A 15,093-nucleotide genomic window follows, 5' to 3' on the forward strand; every position below is an offset into this window, starting at 1 on the left:
ACAGTCTCTTGACAATATTGTTAACCCACAAAGTTAGACATTCTGTTTTCTTTGATTCCTATGAGGATACATTATTATGCAGTTGATATTTGGTGCTTTCATTCACAAAACTTCTGGAATGTTAAAATTCAAATGCTCACAGAATTGTATGCCGCTAAAAAGTATTGATGCTTAAGATGCTGGCCAAGCACATTGGTTAAGCTTATGATCTTGAAGAAATCAAGAATTCACTTTGAAGTTTCTTTAATAATCTTCAGGGTATGCATTTTCTATCTGGCTCTGCACTGCCTTGGCAGTGTGTTCCTTCACAAACTGAAGATGTCGGTGGGAATTTTATGAGCCAAGATGTACTGCACTAGACATGCAAGCTTGTTCCGCCAGTGATCTGTCTTGCCAATGATTGATACCTTCTTTTAAATGCTACGTACTAATGGGAGTTGAATCATACGTGATTGTTTCAGCCTGAAAGGCTATCCAGAAAAGGCATTTTCGTTTTTATTTGTGGGGACTTTTTGGTTGGTTTTAATGGGAAAACTCTTTATCCTCTCGAATTGTTAGGGAACAAATAGGACAATATGATAATTTACTAGATGACCCAGAAGATACACGTTGTGACAAGTTAATATATGTACAGTTAATATATTGAAAATGAAATGTTTTACAATAGTAAAATGGTCTGTAAGTCTATTAATGTGGGTTATTGGATGACTTTGTTTTTATTTGCTAAAAGATTTACATTTCATAGACAGATGAAGTATTTTGGTGAATTGTATGATTATCCAAAAAAAGGTGCCCCATGCCTGTCATCTCTCATGAGGCAGATCAGAAGCTATCGGTTCTCTGAGTTGTTGGATACTTAGGGACGTGCTTTACTGTTTTCGGGCTTCATAGTATTCAGAAAAATATCGCTTAGCATGCTTCCGTGATGTGAAAGGGTTCATGTAACTTTCAAAATACCTTTCTAACAATAGCCAATATTTTAGTTTGATTTATTTTAACAGTTATATATATTCTTTGTAAAAAAGAAAAATGATCCATAATCCTATTTTCTCAAGATAGCCATTATAGAATATTTCCTTCTAGTCTTCTTACGCATACGCTTATGATCGTATTGTGCACTGTTTTTGACATTGCTTTTGTTACTTAATATTCTTTATAAACATTTCCCCATATCATTTTCTATTCTTCTAAAATATTATTTTAATAGATATTTTATTCTTTGAGTACTAAACTGTTGGGAATTTAGGTTGTTCCTAAAAGTTTCAGTTATAAATAACTTTTAGGTGAATATCCTTACAAGGATATTCTTTGACCATATCATGATTATTTCTTTAGGCTACATTTCTAGAAGTAACATCAGTGGGGCAAAGGGTATAAACATTTTCCAAGCTCTGGGCAGGTTTTGTTCAGTTGCTTCTTAGAAAGGTGGTACCCGTCTATGCTCCTCTCAGCAGCAGAGTTTGAGGGTGAACATTTCATTGCGCTCCCCTAGCAAAGGCCAATTCTTAATTCTCCGTGTTCACTGGTTTTCAAGTTTAAGGCAACATACCAATAAAGTTCTGATCAAAAGACTAATTCTGGCTATTGACAAATATTCTAATCCCCTTCTTTTTGAGAGAGATCAGGAGAAAAAAAATCCTGCGTCTGACGTTTTAAAAACCCATGACACATGATGAAGATGTGGAGAAATCAGAACCCTCATCCACTGTTGGTGGGAAGGGAAAACGGTGCAGCCACTGTGGAAAACAGCCTGGCGGTGCCTCAGAATTTAAACAGAGTTACCATATGACCCAGCAATTCCACTCCTAGGTATATACTCAAGAGAAATAAAAACATATGTCCACCAGGTAGCCTTGTACATGACTATTCAAGCAGCAATATTCATAGTAGCCAAAAAAGTGGACACAACACAAATGTCCCTCATGTGATGAATGAATAAATAAAATGTGGTATATCGGTGCAATAGAAAATTGCTTGGCAGTAAAAAGGAAAGAAGTACTAATATGTGCATGGGATGAACCATGGAAACATGATGCTAAGTGAAAGAAGCCAGGCACAAAAGATCACATATTATATGATTCCATTTATATGAAATGTCTGGAATTTGCAAATCCATAGAGACAGAAAGTAGATTAGTAGTTGTTTAAGACCTGGGGGTATAGGAGGATTGGTGGGCAACAGCTAAGGGGTACAGGATTTCTTTTTAAGGTGATAAAGTGTTCCAAATTTATGGTGGTAATGGTAGCACAACTTTGTGAATAGACTAAAAACCACTGAAAGTTTTAAATGGGTGAATTATATAGTATGTGAATAATTAATAGCTCAAAAAAGCTGTTACCAAAAAGAAAAAAAAATCTATGACCCGATAAGCTGCATTTGAATTAAGAAAATATTATGGGACACAAAGTTAAATATCTTCTTTCTATAGCATATTTAAAATCTGACCACATGTCCTAAATTATAAACATTTTAAAAATTTAAGGGCAATAGCTTAGGTGAAGAAATAAAATCTCAAATTTGCTCACCACAGATGAACACCAGCATTTCCAAAGCCAATGCCAGCAAAAGCACTTGCCAAGTGCATATTAGACCTTGCTTCAAGATCGTCAGGATTTCTGACAGCCCTGTGGATGACATCAATACCTAACAATAACACATCTACATTGGCATTTCCTAGTGAATAAAGAGCCGCCTTAGGGAAAGATCTGGAAAAAAAAAAGAAATGCTACCCGATAGGAAGAAAAATTAGGCAAGTTATTCAAATGACACCTTGTCTTCTAGATGAAAACCAAAGTGAAACATATTTTCTCATCAACAGTTTGAGCAAAGGCATAATAAATATGCTGTCAGGCTGCTCATGGGATAAAAGTGCCAGGGGAAGAAAGCACTGACCCTTGGACTATGAAAGCTGCTCAAGAAAAGCGCCCTGAGACTCATTCTTCTTCTTCACTTGTCAATGACCTTGACTGCGGCTGTGAGTGGACTCAGAGTAAACACATACTCAGAAGGCCCAGGGCCCAGGCTGGTTTGCTGAAGTGAGTCCCTGTCGCCTGGGGCTACTTACTGGCCAAATGAGCCGCCCAGACATCTTTCTCTCTGTGATACCGCCCCAAATCGGACCCACTGGAGACCTCTTTTGGTATCTGTGGAAATTGCACATGTTATTTTCATACTTATTACTGTGGACGTGGGATGTTGTTGTAGGACAAGCCTTCACTTGCTCCATCCCTCCTCAGTGCCACTTTGGAAAAGCAAATTCTCAAAGGCCCCTTTCAGATGCAGCTCAGCCTTCCTGCTCCTGGGCTTGGAAACCCTGCCCCAGGGAGGAACCCTAAGACAGCCAAGGGCACCCCTTCCCGCGTGGTTTCTTGTGATCCTGCCTGGAGTAAGGGTTCTTGCTATGAAATAAAAGTGCCACAGCCCTTTTCCGCCTTTCATCTGGAATAGTTAGGCACTTGTGTCTCTTTCCAAAACCCAGTGTTTGTTCCTTATTCCCAAATAACAAGGTGAGATAGCAGGTGATGGAGCTTCAGCCTCTCTTCTGTCCATTTCGCCCCCTCACCTCCCACAGCTGCCATGCCAAGCCTTGTGTCCCCGTCAGACACCTGGCTGGCCATCATCTGCATCTGCTTCTACCCAGACAAATCCTCCCTGCTGGGCTCCGAGCTGGAGACAGTTCCGTGTCCCTCCCCTACCTCCACTGCAAAACGCTGTCCTAGGCCCCTCCCCCTCCAGGCCGGGGGAGGCACCGCGCTCACATCTAGTCCTAACCTGCCCGTTCTTGCCCTCCGCTGTGTATAAATACAAAGGGGAGTTCGACTTCGCACAAGTCTTAATGTCTCAGGGATCAGTTTTCATCTCTAAGTATATCTGTGCTCTCTCTCAAGAGTCTATTATGGCTATTTCATGCATAAATCTTTCCAAACCTTTTAGGAATCTTTTCAGGAAGGCTTTCATATCTCCCAGGACAGACATCTCTACACATTTATTTCTTAAATTGAGTTCATGTGCGTTTGCTCATGGGTCCACCCTGTGTGCCTCTGGACAGGGCCTGATGGGGCAGGGCCAACATCTGTCTCATCTGTGGTTCTCATTTCTGCCCTTGGTAGCCAGACCTCAAAGGACATCTCCCCTCCCCCCGGTTTGGTTTTGAGGCTTTGATGAATAAACCTTCTACCTGCATCCTTCATAAATTAGGGGCTCCTATGTTGTCCCCTCATGATCTTTGCCTTTTCAGATCAAAGGATCCAGTTTTCATCTGTCCTCATGGGGCTCCCTCCAGAGGTTGCTGGTCTCTGGTGCTTCTGTACGTACAGTGACTGATTTTTTTGGTGAGCGGGCTTGCTCAGGACATTTCAGGATCTGGTGCGCCACATTTCACGGGAAGGTGGAAAGTGGCTTTTCTGTTCTGTTTCCGTCCCCTCCGGGTGACATACCTCTTCAGGTACTTAGCAACGATCCTCAGCGCGTGGACTGCCCAAATGTCACTGATGGGGTTGCCGCCCTGGTAGGCTGGCCGAGTGATGGGATTTCCAGGGCAGGGGCTCCGCATGTGGTACGGGAGGGCAGTGTAGGACTCCAGGGCGTGACTAACAAGGAATATTTAAAACACACAGTTGAAAGCATCCTTTTCCTCCTTTCCTCCATTCAGATCCCGAACTGTCTCAGAATGCTCGGCACTCACCCCCTGTGGATATGCTCTGTAGTGCCGATAATCACAGCTCATCTCACTAATCAGCCTCTTGTCCACGACAGTCATTGCTTATTGTAGCAATTAACACAGTGAAGTTGACATTAACGGCACTACAGTGGTTTTGACCAGTATGTATAAGATTACATATGGTTCCTTTCTAGTGCCAGTATATCTTTATGATGTTGAATTTTTAAACATTTAAGGCATCAAGAAAAGCACTGAATCTGAAAAATGACTTCCTTCTAAAGTATATTTACCATTTTATACCTTGCATTGATCAAACACCATATTACCCATCCAAGAAGGGTCACAGTTACACTAGCCTCCTATAAGAGTACAGTGCAGTGGGTCGGCCCCCCTGATGTAAATTCTGGCACCAGACTTCCCCACTGTGGGCCTGAGAGGAGTCACCATCCTCCCTGTGATTCTAAGATGAGGATAAATCATTGTATGTCTTTCTTCATGGTGCTGCTGTGAAAATTAAGTTCACATATGTAAAGTACCAGCACTTTGTAAAAATTATCATTCACCATTATTATTAATTCTTGGCCTGAACAAAAAATCGAATTCTTTCTTCTTACATGCTCTAAATTCAGGGTTGGCTGTTTTAAGAATAAAGCATCAGAGCTTCCTTTACCTACTGGCCTGCCATGAATTCTAGCTAATCGACTGCAGGAGATGAGAATAAACGCAATCATCTAGATCAACGATTTGTTGGGAACACAGTATAACGTGAACTACTTTGTGCATGAGTTATAGGTTTCAGTCTTAGAACGTAGAATTTACTTTCTTCTACATGTGTGAAGCAGATAACATCTTTTGAAAAAGTATTAGAACTTCAAAAAGAATTAGTTGGTGGACAAAAGCTATGGGTTTGTGGTTCTAAACAGGAAATCTGGGCAAGGCAAGAAGGAGGTGTCCATGTGGGGTGGACGGGGTGCTGGTGACTCCACCAAGGTGCAGAGTTAAACCTCTGCCCTGCTGTGCATCTTGATTCTGGGCGCAAGATCAGATCTGTCTTGAAGGGGCAGATTCACTGAGCTGAGCTCACAGAAACTATGTGTAAAACCTGGAAGTCTGATTATTGATTTATAACAAGAAATATAACTGCTGAGGGGGACAGACACCTGAGTCTTCTAGGTATCCATTCTCCCTATTGGCAAGTCTGTGGATGCCCAGTTATGGTCAGAAAGCCCATGGAGCCCTAACGAGGGGAACTGCCTCTAAGGTTGAATACAAGGGTGTGTCCATCTTCAGAACAGGCTGCTGGGCCTCAGGGGCAGACTCCTCGGGCCACGTGCGCTCTCCCGTGGTCAGTCCTTGGAAGGGCCACTGCCATCATTCTCCTTTCTTCTGAGCCCACTCCCCGCTTTTACTGACAGCAAAGTCTTTGGGTCTGTGAGTCATTCATTTAAACATGACTGCTTTAGTCTGTTATATGTTTATTATGCAGTTCACAGCTAGGGAGCGTAATCTTATTTCCAAGTTATTAGAGGACAACTCTTCAGAGTACTGACAACATTGACCAGGATGGAGTTGGACACAGTTTTCTCCAGTCTCTTGGCGGGCAGTGTAATGCAGTAAGAAAAGCAGACCATGGACTTGGGTAGACCTAGATGTGAATCCTAACTCTGCTGCCTCCTGCTTGTGTGAACTTCACTCGACAGTTGTTAATTGAGTACCAATGATGTGATGGTCCCTGTGCCAAGGAGTAGGGACGGAGAAGTGCATGAGATGGTCCTGTCCTTGCCAAGCCCGCGGTGCAGTGAGGGAGACTGGCGTGTGAAGAGCGGTGTCTCTGAAGCAATGCACAGGCCCCCAGTGGGTAAGGGCAAAGGACAGAGTGGTTCTTAAGGAGAGGGGAGGGGAGGGGAGGGTCAGCAAAGGCTCCATCAATGACAGAATGCTCCAGTGGAAAGTGAAAGAAGAGTTCTCCAAGCAGATAAAGTGCTCAGCACTGGGGACATTCCAGGGACTTTGGCTTTCAGACAGTAGGTGTGGAAAGGCAATGACAGACTTGTAAGGTAGAGGGGTGTGTGTGTGTGTGTGTGTGTGTGTGTGTGTGTGTGTGTGTATAAATGCCCGTGTGTATGCACGGTGGTCATATTGCATTCTGGAAGCTTGTTGAGGCCAGTATGGAGGACAGACAGAAGGACTGTGGGATGGAAGCAGGGAGACTGATAAGGAGATTGGATACTGTCCAGGCAAGAGCTGGGGCAGGCCTGAGCTGAGGCGGGAGCAGATGGGAGAGATTGAGTTGGACAAGAGAGGGGCTCTGTGGCTCGGTGTGGGCACGCGGCGAGGGAGAAGTCCATACTGGGTCCTGCTGCTCGCTAAGGTCAGGGACCCAGGAGGGGAAGCTGTGAGGGGTGGGGGGATTGAGAGAATTGTAAGATTTCATCAACTTCAAGATGCCATGCTTTATAAGATGCACCATTAAAAAAAAAAAAGTACCACTGAGGAAGAAAACCATACTGCCATGCCACAGATATACAGATATGCCTTGATTTCAGAGATGTTAAAATGAGAAGAAATGTGCATGTGCAAATGGGTGGAATAGGGTCTTTTGGACCAGGTGAATGTGGAGTACCCGTGGGTCCCCGTGATGCCGCTGGAACGCAGGGCCCAGAGCTCGTGAGCGAGGCCTGTGGCAGAAACACTGATGAGGGAGCCATCAGCACATGGCAGATGAAGCCCGGGGAGCACGTGGTGTGACCCTGGGCAAGCTGCTCAACACCTCCAGCCCAGTTTTCTTTTCTGTGTGGCACAGAGCTGTGGTGAAGTGATGATGCGTGTGACGTGCCGACAGCTAGCCCTTCCAGCTCCGGGGGTGGGCGCTGCCGCCCCTGCTGTGTGCCTGAGGCTGCAGCCCTGGCATCCCCTGGTTAGTGCAGCAGAGGCAGTGCTGTGGGTCTGAGATGCTGCCTGCCAGCTGCCGCTGCTTCCCTCCCTGTGTCCCCGTGGCTGCAGCTGTGGCTGGGCCGGTCCATCCCAAACAGCAGGTTTGTGGCTCACCTAGGACCTCGCCTCATCTTTACAGCTTAGCTTTGTCACTCGGGAAGGGGGATAATGACAGCCAAAGCCAGCGCTGTTGTGGCGCACAGTCAGTGAGTGCTTAACAAGGGCTTTCAGCAGTAAAATACTGTCTGTCAACCGAGTACCGGCAGAGCCCCTGCAGGTGGCATGTGTACCTACCAAAGCACATCGAAGCCACTGTTGGCGATCACCCGCTCAGGCATGTACAGGGTGTGCAGAGGATCGATCAGGCCCAGTGTAGGTTTGATGGCTCGCGAAGCAATACCTAAGGCAGGGATTTTCAACAGAGGCTATAGGTACGTACACAATTTTTTAAAATTTAAATAACTTTAGGGTAACAAATTATCCTAAAAAAATTAAAATATGAGGGCTTCCCTGGTGGCGCAGTGGTTGAGAATCTGCCTGCTAATGCAGGGGACACAGGTTCGAGCCCTGCTCTGGGAGGATCCCACATGCCGCGGAGCAGCTGGGCCCGTGAGCCACAACTACTGAGCCTGCGCGTCTGGAGCCTGTGCTCCGCAACAAGAGAGGCTGCGATAGTGAGAGGCCCGCGCACCGTGATGAAGAGTGGCCCCCGCTTGCCGCAACTAGAGAAAGCCCTCGCATAGAAATGAAGACCCAACACAGCCAAATATAAATAAATAAATTAATTAATTAAAAAATATATACCATAAGTCTCCAGATCTCATTAGCCTTTAAAAGAATTAAAATATGAGATAAGATTCATTCTCATATAGGGAGGCAGAAAGGATTAGCGGGAAGAGATTTGGGGTCAGAAACCAGGTTTTTCAGTGGCCGAAGCCCCTTGCAGTTTACACGAGCCACTATACCCATGTCTTCCCAGCTCCAGGGAAGTAAATAAGCTCTCAGGGCTTATTTACTCATTAAATTCTGGAGAGCTGGTTTACTAGCAAACCACTGGTTTGGGTCCTTGCTCTGTGATTTGCTGCACGTCTTTGGTACGTGTCTGGGCCTTTCTGAGTTCTCTGTAAGATTAGACTCTAATAACACAGGGCCTCCATCCCTCCCGGAGCTGTTGTAAGGATCACAGTAGATAATACGATGGGGAAGTCTTTAAAAAAATTTAAGGTAGTATTTAAGTGTTGGTTTCTATTATTATTATATTTAACAATGTCAAAGGATAATGTAATTTAAAAAGAGAAGTTACCATATATGTGCAGTTCAATGCCAATCTATTCCACTACGAAGGCCTGGAATAAGGATATTGAACCAGACTCAAGGAGAGGGACATTTCCCCCACATTAGCTGAGAGTCAGAGAAGAAGACAGGATAAAGATGACAAAGAAGGTAGAAAGCAGAATGGTGGTTACTTGGGAATGGGGCTGGAGGGATTGACTGGGAAGGAGCATGAGGGAACTTTCTGGAGAAGTGGGAATGTTTTGTATCTTGACTGGGGTGGTGGGTACTTGTGGTATATATTTGTCAAAACTCATCAAACTAGACTCTTAAAATGTATACATTTTATTATATAAAAATTACACCTCAATGAAATTGAGTTAGAATGTAAAAAAGATGTCTAAGAAAGGGAATAACCACTTATCACTGATCTATAGTCACTAACTTGGGCAGAAAAATGGCCAATTAAGATTCATGGCATTTCAATGAGCTTTTGTAGGTAATTCTCAAAAACGTGTTTATTAGACTGCTTCATATTTTTTATATGTATGTGGGAAAAGAAAGAAAATGTGTCTATGTACATACCCTTTCCTTAACTCTGTAACTCCTTGAATTTTAAATATTAGGGTTAAAGAAAAGGGGGTGGTGGAGTTAGTTGAAAGGTAAGAGAGAGAATTTAAAAAATTTTTTATGGGCAAAGTTCTTACCAGTTTTTACTTTCAAGCGTTCGTAGTCAAAAATGGCAACTCCAGTAGTTTCGCTCCCAGTTCCTGAGGTAGTTGGGACTTGAACAAAAAAAAAATGTCAATTTTAATAAAGCATCTAAATAAAGGTCAGTGAAGATAATTAAGACTTAGGAAATAAGGAGCAAGGTTAGAGGAGAAAGTTTGCTGCCCTTGTTTGCTCACCTGATGTCTGTATTTGTATTAACATGCATGTATGCTTAACGTGTATGACTGTGTCTACATTAACATGTGAGTAACAGGTCTGATGCCTGTGTTGGCATTAACATGCCAGCATCCGTGTTTAACATATGTGTGTGATGGCAGTGTCTGCATCAGTACGCATGCATGTTTGGCATGTATGGTGTCTGTGTCTGCATTAACATGCATGTAAGCCTAACACGCACGCGCACTTGATATGTATGCATGATGCCTGTATCTGTGTTCGCACGTATGTTTGATGTCCGTATTGGCACTAACATGTATGTATGCCTAATATGCATGCATGGTGTTCATGTCTGTATTACACACATGTGTGTTTAACGTGTTTGTGTGACGTCTGTTTCTGTATTGACAGGGAGGAGTTCTGGGAGCCTCGGGCTCCTCTAGCGTCAGAGCTTAAGCAGCTGCAGTTGGGAATTCAAAAGCAGGCCTCTGGGCATCTCGGGGAAGAAAACTCGTGTTTGCCATCTCTAAAAGACATCTTTATTCCCTCTTGGCAGCAAGAACAGTAACACTCTGCCTTTGCCGGACTCTGCGGTTTTGTAGTTCCATCAAGTTTCTAAACTTCACTAATCACCCCTCTGTGTGATGCTGACACAGTTTCACCAGAGGGTTCCATTTGCCAGACATCAATTATGCTGCCCCCTGCTGATCACTCATTCACGTCAAAGCAGTTCATCCGCTGTCAACTCACTCCTGCCCCATCACAGGACCCGTTCACAGTGGGAGTAGGAGAGTGGGAGGAGAGAGAGGACAAGACTTTACACTGATATTTTCCTGGGGGTGGGTGTGGTGGGATGAATTGGGAGGTTGGGATTGACATGTATACATTAATATGTATAAAATAGATAACTAATAAGAACCTGCGGTATAAAAATAAATAAATTAAATTAAATTAAAAAAAAAACCCTGATATTGTCCAGCTAGTACATTTTAGATGTAAGACTTTAGACAGTGATATGCTGACAGCCATAAAATGGGAGGGAAGACAAGACAGAAAGGTCCCAAGGTCTGTGTGGAACAGACAAGCGATTCTAATTTGGATGTGCGTGTCTGTGCCCTGGCAGCCACAGAGCAGGTGTCGCCCAGAGTGATGAGGCCACGCTGGCCACATGTCCCAGGGCAGAGACAAAGCCCCAGGTCAGCTGAGGAGCCATTAGGTGGAAGAAAGGGTTGAGTCAACATCAGAAAAATAAAAGGGAACCTTCCTCTTAAACTCCACAGTGGCTGGCAAAGTGGGACAAAACCGAGAGAGCCTCAGAAGACAAACCTGCGTGCAGGAGGATCTAATAATCTATAGACGATGACCTTCCCTCCTCTTCCACATAGTGACTTCATAGCTTAACTCTGCAAACTTTCCTACTAGTGACCCAAATTTTCTCTGTCTGTGCAATAATGAAAATCAGAGTTTTAAACATGAATGAATTGCTCTCTGTTTCAATCTCCAAACAAGGTACTATATGGAAATGAAGAAATCAGGAAACTTTGGAAAACATACACCCCAAAATTACTGGCTTGTGTCTTTCCTGAGGCCTTTTGCCAGTTGCAAAATAAAAGAGACAAACAGTCTTTACCTGCAATCAGAGGCTTAAGAGGCACAGTCACAGGCTTTCCCTTCCCAATGGGAGCATTGACGTAGTCCAGGAAATCAGAGTCAGGGCTGGATGCATACAGATTAGCGGCTTTGCAGGTGTCTATGGTGGAGCCGCCACCCATGGCCACGTAGGCATCAAAAGCTCCCCTTCTGGCAAATTCAATAGCTTCCATGAAGCTTGGAGAAGGGAAAATAAAGGCCATATGTCGGGTTTTTCAGAAATAAATTGCCGAGCTATTAAATAAGGCCTGGGGCAAGTTTCAATCAACATTGGTATGTGTTGACTTCTGCTTAAAGTAAATTTAAGGACAATCAAAGAATACCTTCTATCGGTTGGTTCCACCCTCACATTATCATAAACCTTAAAGTTTATGCCATTCTTCACGAAGGAATCCATCACTGTCTGTACAGGAGGGAGTTGGGAGAGGTTCTTGTCTGTCATCAAACAAACATTTTTAGCACCCATGTTTTGTAGGTCCTACAATAACAAAAATAATGTATAAGTTAGGTTTGATTACACTAGATACTTCTGGCAAACTTAACATTGAGTCCAAAACAAAAGACTCAACTGCTGTCAATTTGTACTTGTTTTAAAATATACAGGGACTTCCCTGGTGGTGCAGTGGATAAGGCTCCGCACTCCCAATGCAGGGGGCCTGGGTTTGATCCCTGGTCAGGGAACTAGATCCCACATGCATGCTGCAACTAAGAGTTTGCATGCCACAACTAAGGAGCCCCTATGCTGTAACTAAGACCCGGCACAACCAAATAAATATGTTTTTAAGAAAGCCTAAATAAAATAAAATCAGTGTAACGTTTATAGTAGAAGACTGTAGAAATCTTAAATACTTGCCATGCCCACTTCCTTTGTAACTCCTGCTCCATATCTAATATTTGAAACAGCCATCTGAAAATAAAGAAAGATTTAGGTGATGGGTGTTTAGAGAGTTGGTCATTTCACTTCTAAAACCCTGAAATGGTTCCCCATTGTCTAGAGAATAAAGTATATATTCCCCAGCATGGCATTCTAGGTCATCGCATCTGGCCTCACACTCATTGTACTTCTTTAAGCAAACGTTGGCTCCAGTCACACTGGAATTATGTATTTTTTCCCAAATATATCATAATCTCTCAATTGTTCCCTCAACTTGAAATGCTTGCCTCTTCTTGCCTCCACACTTAAATGAACAAATATCTTCTTATTTTCCAATGTAAATGTTGTTATCTTTGTGTATTTTTAGTGCCTTCATTCCCTCCTCCAACCATTCATCCATCCAACCACCCTTGCATGCGTGTATCCATCCATCCATCCATCCTCCCATCCAACCAACACTACTGAGTGTCTGCTATATTCCAGGCATGTGCTAGGCTCTGGTGACACAACTACGAACAAGAGAAACATGGCCTCATAAAGTTTACAGCTGAGAGAAGAGCTTTTTTTTTTTTTTTTGAGAGAAGAGCTTTTATACCAATGCATGATGGGTCGCTTTTGGCCTGAAGACATGTTTTGTTTGATCGATGTTTGATCGATGTTATGTTTAAATTTCTTCTTCTCTTTTTTTTTTCTTGGTTTCGATAATGACTCTTATGATCTAATTAAAAATAAAAAGCAATGTGACCATCTGGATTTCTCTCTCTCTTGAATAATCGGGCAGCACCGGGCTGCATTCCAGTGTGGCTGCAATCACAGGGGGCTGAGGGCAGGCTGCACCCTTGAGATGGGCCTGTGCTCTCAGCAAACTCAGCACCATCCTCCCCCAGCCTGCTCCTGGAATGACTAACTGTCAGGCCTCTGGTCACATTTTAATTTATGACCCCTGAACCAGGAGGAGACAGGGATTTATACAAATAATTATGTACTTACAGTATGATAAAAATTCATCGGAATTAACTGTTCCGTTATTCTTGCTTCAACCGATTACTTGCACCTCTTTTGGGGTTGTTATAATTACAAAACTAAAGAAGATTTATCATACAAGTTGGAGAGTTCGTAGAACTGGGAATTTGCTCTATTTTAATGGCTGTACAGAAAACAGTATTCTACACATTACTTGTGTTATCAGAAGGTTTATATTCCATCATCCTGACAAAGTACTTTGCTAAATAGGTGTTGATAAAATAATGTTAGGGAACATCTATTAATAACAGACTTCAGATGAGATAATAATGCATTAGGAAAATACTCTGATTGTATTTCTTTCGAGTCATTCATAAAAGAAAGAAAGAATGATTAAATCTACCTCAAAAGCATAATCTGTTGTTTTCCCAGAAGGTGAAAGTCCAGGAGCTAGAAATGTAAAAATTAGCATCAGAGTAGGCCTCAAAAACAGAGCAAAAATATTGTCATTTGATAGTGAATTGGATTTTCAGCAGTGAATATAAACATTTCCCTTGAAGCCTTACCTAAAATACATTTTTCAGGTTTCATTGTTGCCTATTAGATTAAAATTAAAACCTGCATTTTAAGAGAATGTAACGCTAGCTTGATGCAGATTGTGTGAAAATAAAGTTACTTAAAATCTTTTCTCCGTTGAAATTAAAATATACTTTTGAAAACATAATGTGTAAAAATCCACTAGAAAAAAATCCTCTAGACTCTAGAGTTCAATTATTATTAGGGAACAGCTATTAGTAAATTCATTAATTGGAGTCCTGCTTACACTTCTTATAGCAACTGTGATAATTTATTTAAATTAAGATTTTCTCTATGGGGGGTACTTATCACAGTGAGATATTTATATTTCTCAAGCTTATACATGTAAACTATTTAGTTTTCTTTGGGAAATTTAAAATTTTTTATAAACTGATATTTCTTTACAAAATATCAGGTTTAGTTATGGCAAAAATGATTTTCTGTTATATTGGAACAATTAGAGGCCTCTACTTAGTGGGTTTTATCTTTGTTTTCATCTACTTATTTTTATCAGTCTTGACCAGTCATAAGATTGAAAAAAGTCTACAGAACAATTTTTACTACCTTTTTTTTTTTTTTTCAAGACAGACCACAACGGGACAAAAATCTACCTTTGGCAAGGGTATCCTTAATCATAATCCAAATTTCTTTGATCTCAACAGGCTTTAAAGAAATAATCTATTACTCCTGTTACTAAAATTTAGGAAAAGACATAAATTGGATCCTAGAAAACACTGAGATTATCTTTCTCTAAATTACTAATTTTATAGCCCCAAATAGGAAAATTACTGATTCTTTGTTGAAACCAATTAAGAATTGCAGAAAATCAGCTGAAGACAAAATTCTGCATGTGTCCATGAGGGCCTGGAAGGCATGGCACGCTTCTGCTTAGTGGATGGCTGTTAATGACTTGTGGGGGGAGGTCCCTTGGCTGGTCCTGAAGGATGAGTCACTCTCTAGGCAGGAAAAAGCCCTCAGTTACTCTATCTGTTCTAATCCCAACAGGCTTCTTTGTGAGTTTCTGCTTAGGATCCTGTGTGGGCAGGCCCCTCCCTTCCATCCCTTACCACTGTTTAGATTTGACCTTTTCTCCTAAGAGGTGAAATCTGTTTTTGTGTCAGTATAATTCATGTGACATTCTGAGGACACGTTGAAGCTACAATGAGCTGCCCACTGCTCTGTGGACAATGGAGTTGGTAAGAATGAAGATGTTTGTAGGAACTGAAAACTTTTGTCATTTTTAATTATTAAGAAATAGAGTGTTATTTTAAAAATT

The 15,093-nt window shown here is 42.3% G+C and overlaps 1 protein-coding gene across 6 annotated transcripts in view; it reads right to left on the minus strand.

The window, feature by feature from the left end:
• ADHFE1 (alcohol dehydrogenase iron containing 1) overlaps positions 1 to 15,093 on the minus strand; it is a 34,138-nt gene that overhangs the window by 11,489 nt on the left and 7,556 nt on the right. For 5 of the 6 annotated variants that reach the window (XR_003793532.1, XM_029222696.1, XM_029222698.1 and 2 more), the window contains exons 3-10: positions 13,645 to 13,691; positions 12,258 to 12,311; positions 11,728 to 11,882; positions 11,385 to 11,581; positions 9,574 to 9,651; positions 7,889 to 7,994; positions 4,437 to 4,589; positions 2,526 to 2,624 (exon numbers count right to left, since the gene is read on the minus strand). Coding sequence is in view for 5 of the 6 variants with exons in the window: in XM_029222696.1 (XP_029078529.1) it covers positions 2,526 to 2,624; positions 4,437 to 4,589; positions 7,889 to 7,994; positions 9,574 to 9,651; positions 11,385 to 11,581; positions 11,728 to 11,882; positions 12,258 to 12,311; positions 13,645 to 13,691 (889 nt within the window). In the remaining variant the exon portion in view is untranslated. The remainder of the gene's footprint in view (positions 1 to 2,525; positions 2,625 to 4,436; positions 4,590 to 7,888; positions 7,995 to 9,573; positions 9,652 to 11,384; positions 11,582 to 11,727; positions 11,883 to 12,257; positions 12,312 to 13,644; positions 13,692 to 15,093) is intronic. The other variant, XM_029222699.1, reaches the window with a different exon arrangement.

Source organism: Monodon monoceros, unplaced genomic scaffold (genome assembly GCF_005190385.1).
Source record: "Monodon monoceros isolate NGI ecotype Baffin Bay Population unplaced genomic scaffold, NGI_Narwhal_1 Super_Scaffold_14, whole genome shotgun sequence".
Taxonomy (NCBI): domain Eukaryota; kingdom Metazoa; phylum Chordata; class Mammalia; order Artiodactyla; family Monodontidae; genus Monodon; species Monodon monoceros.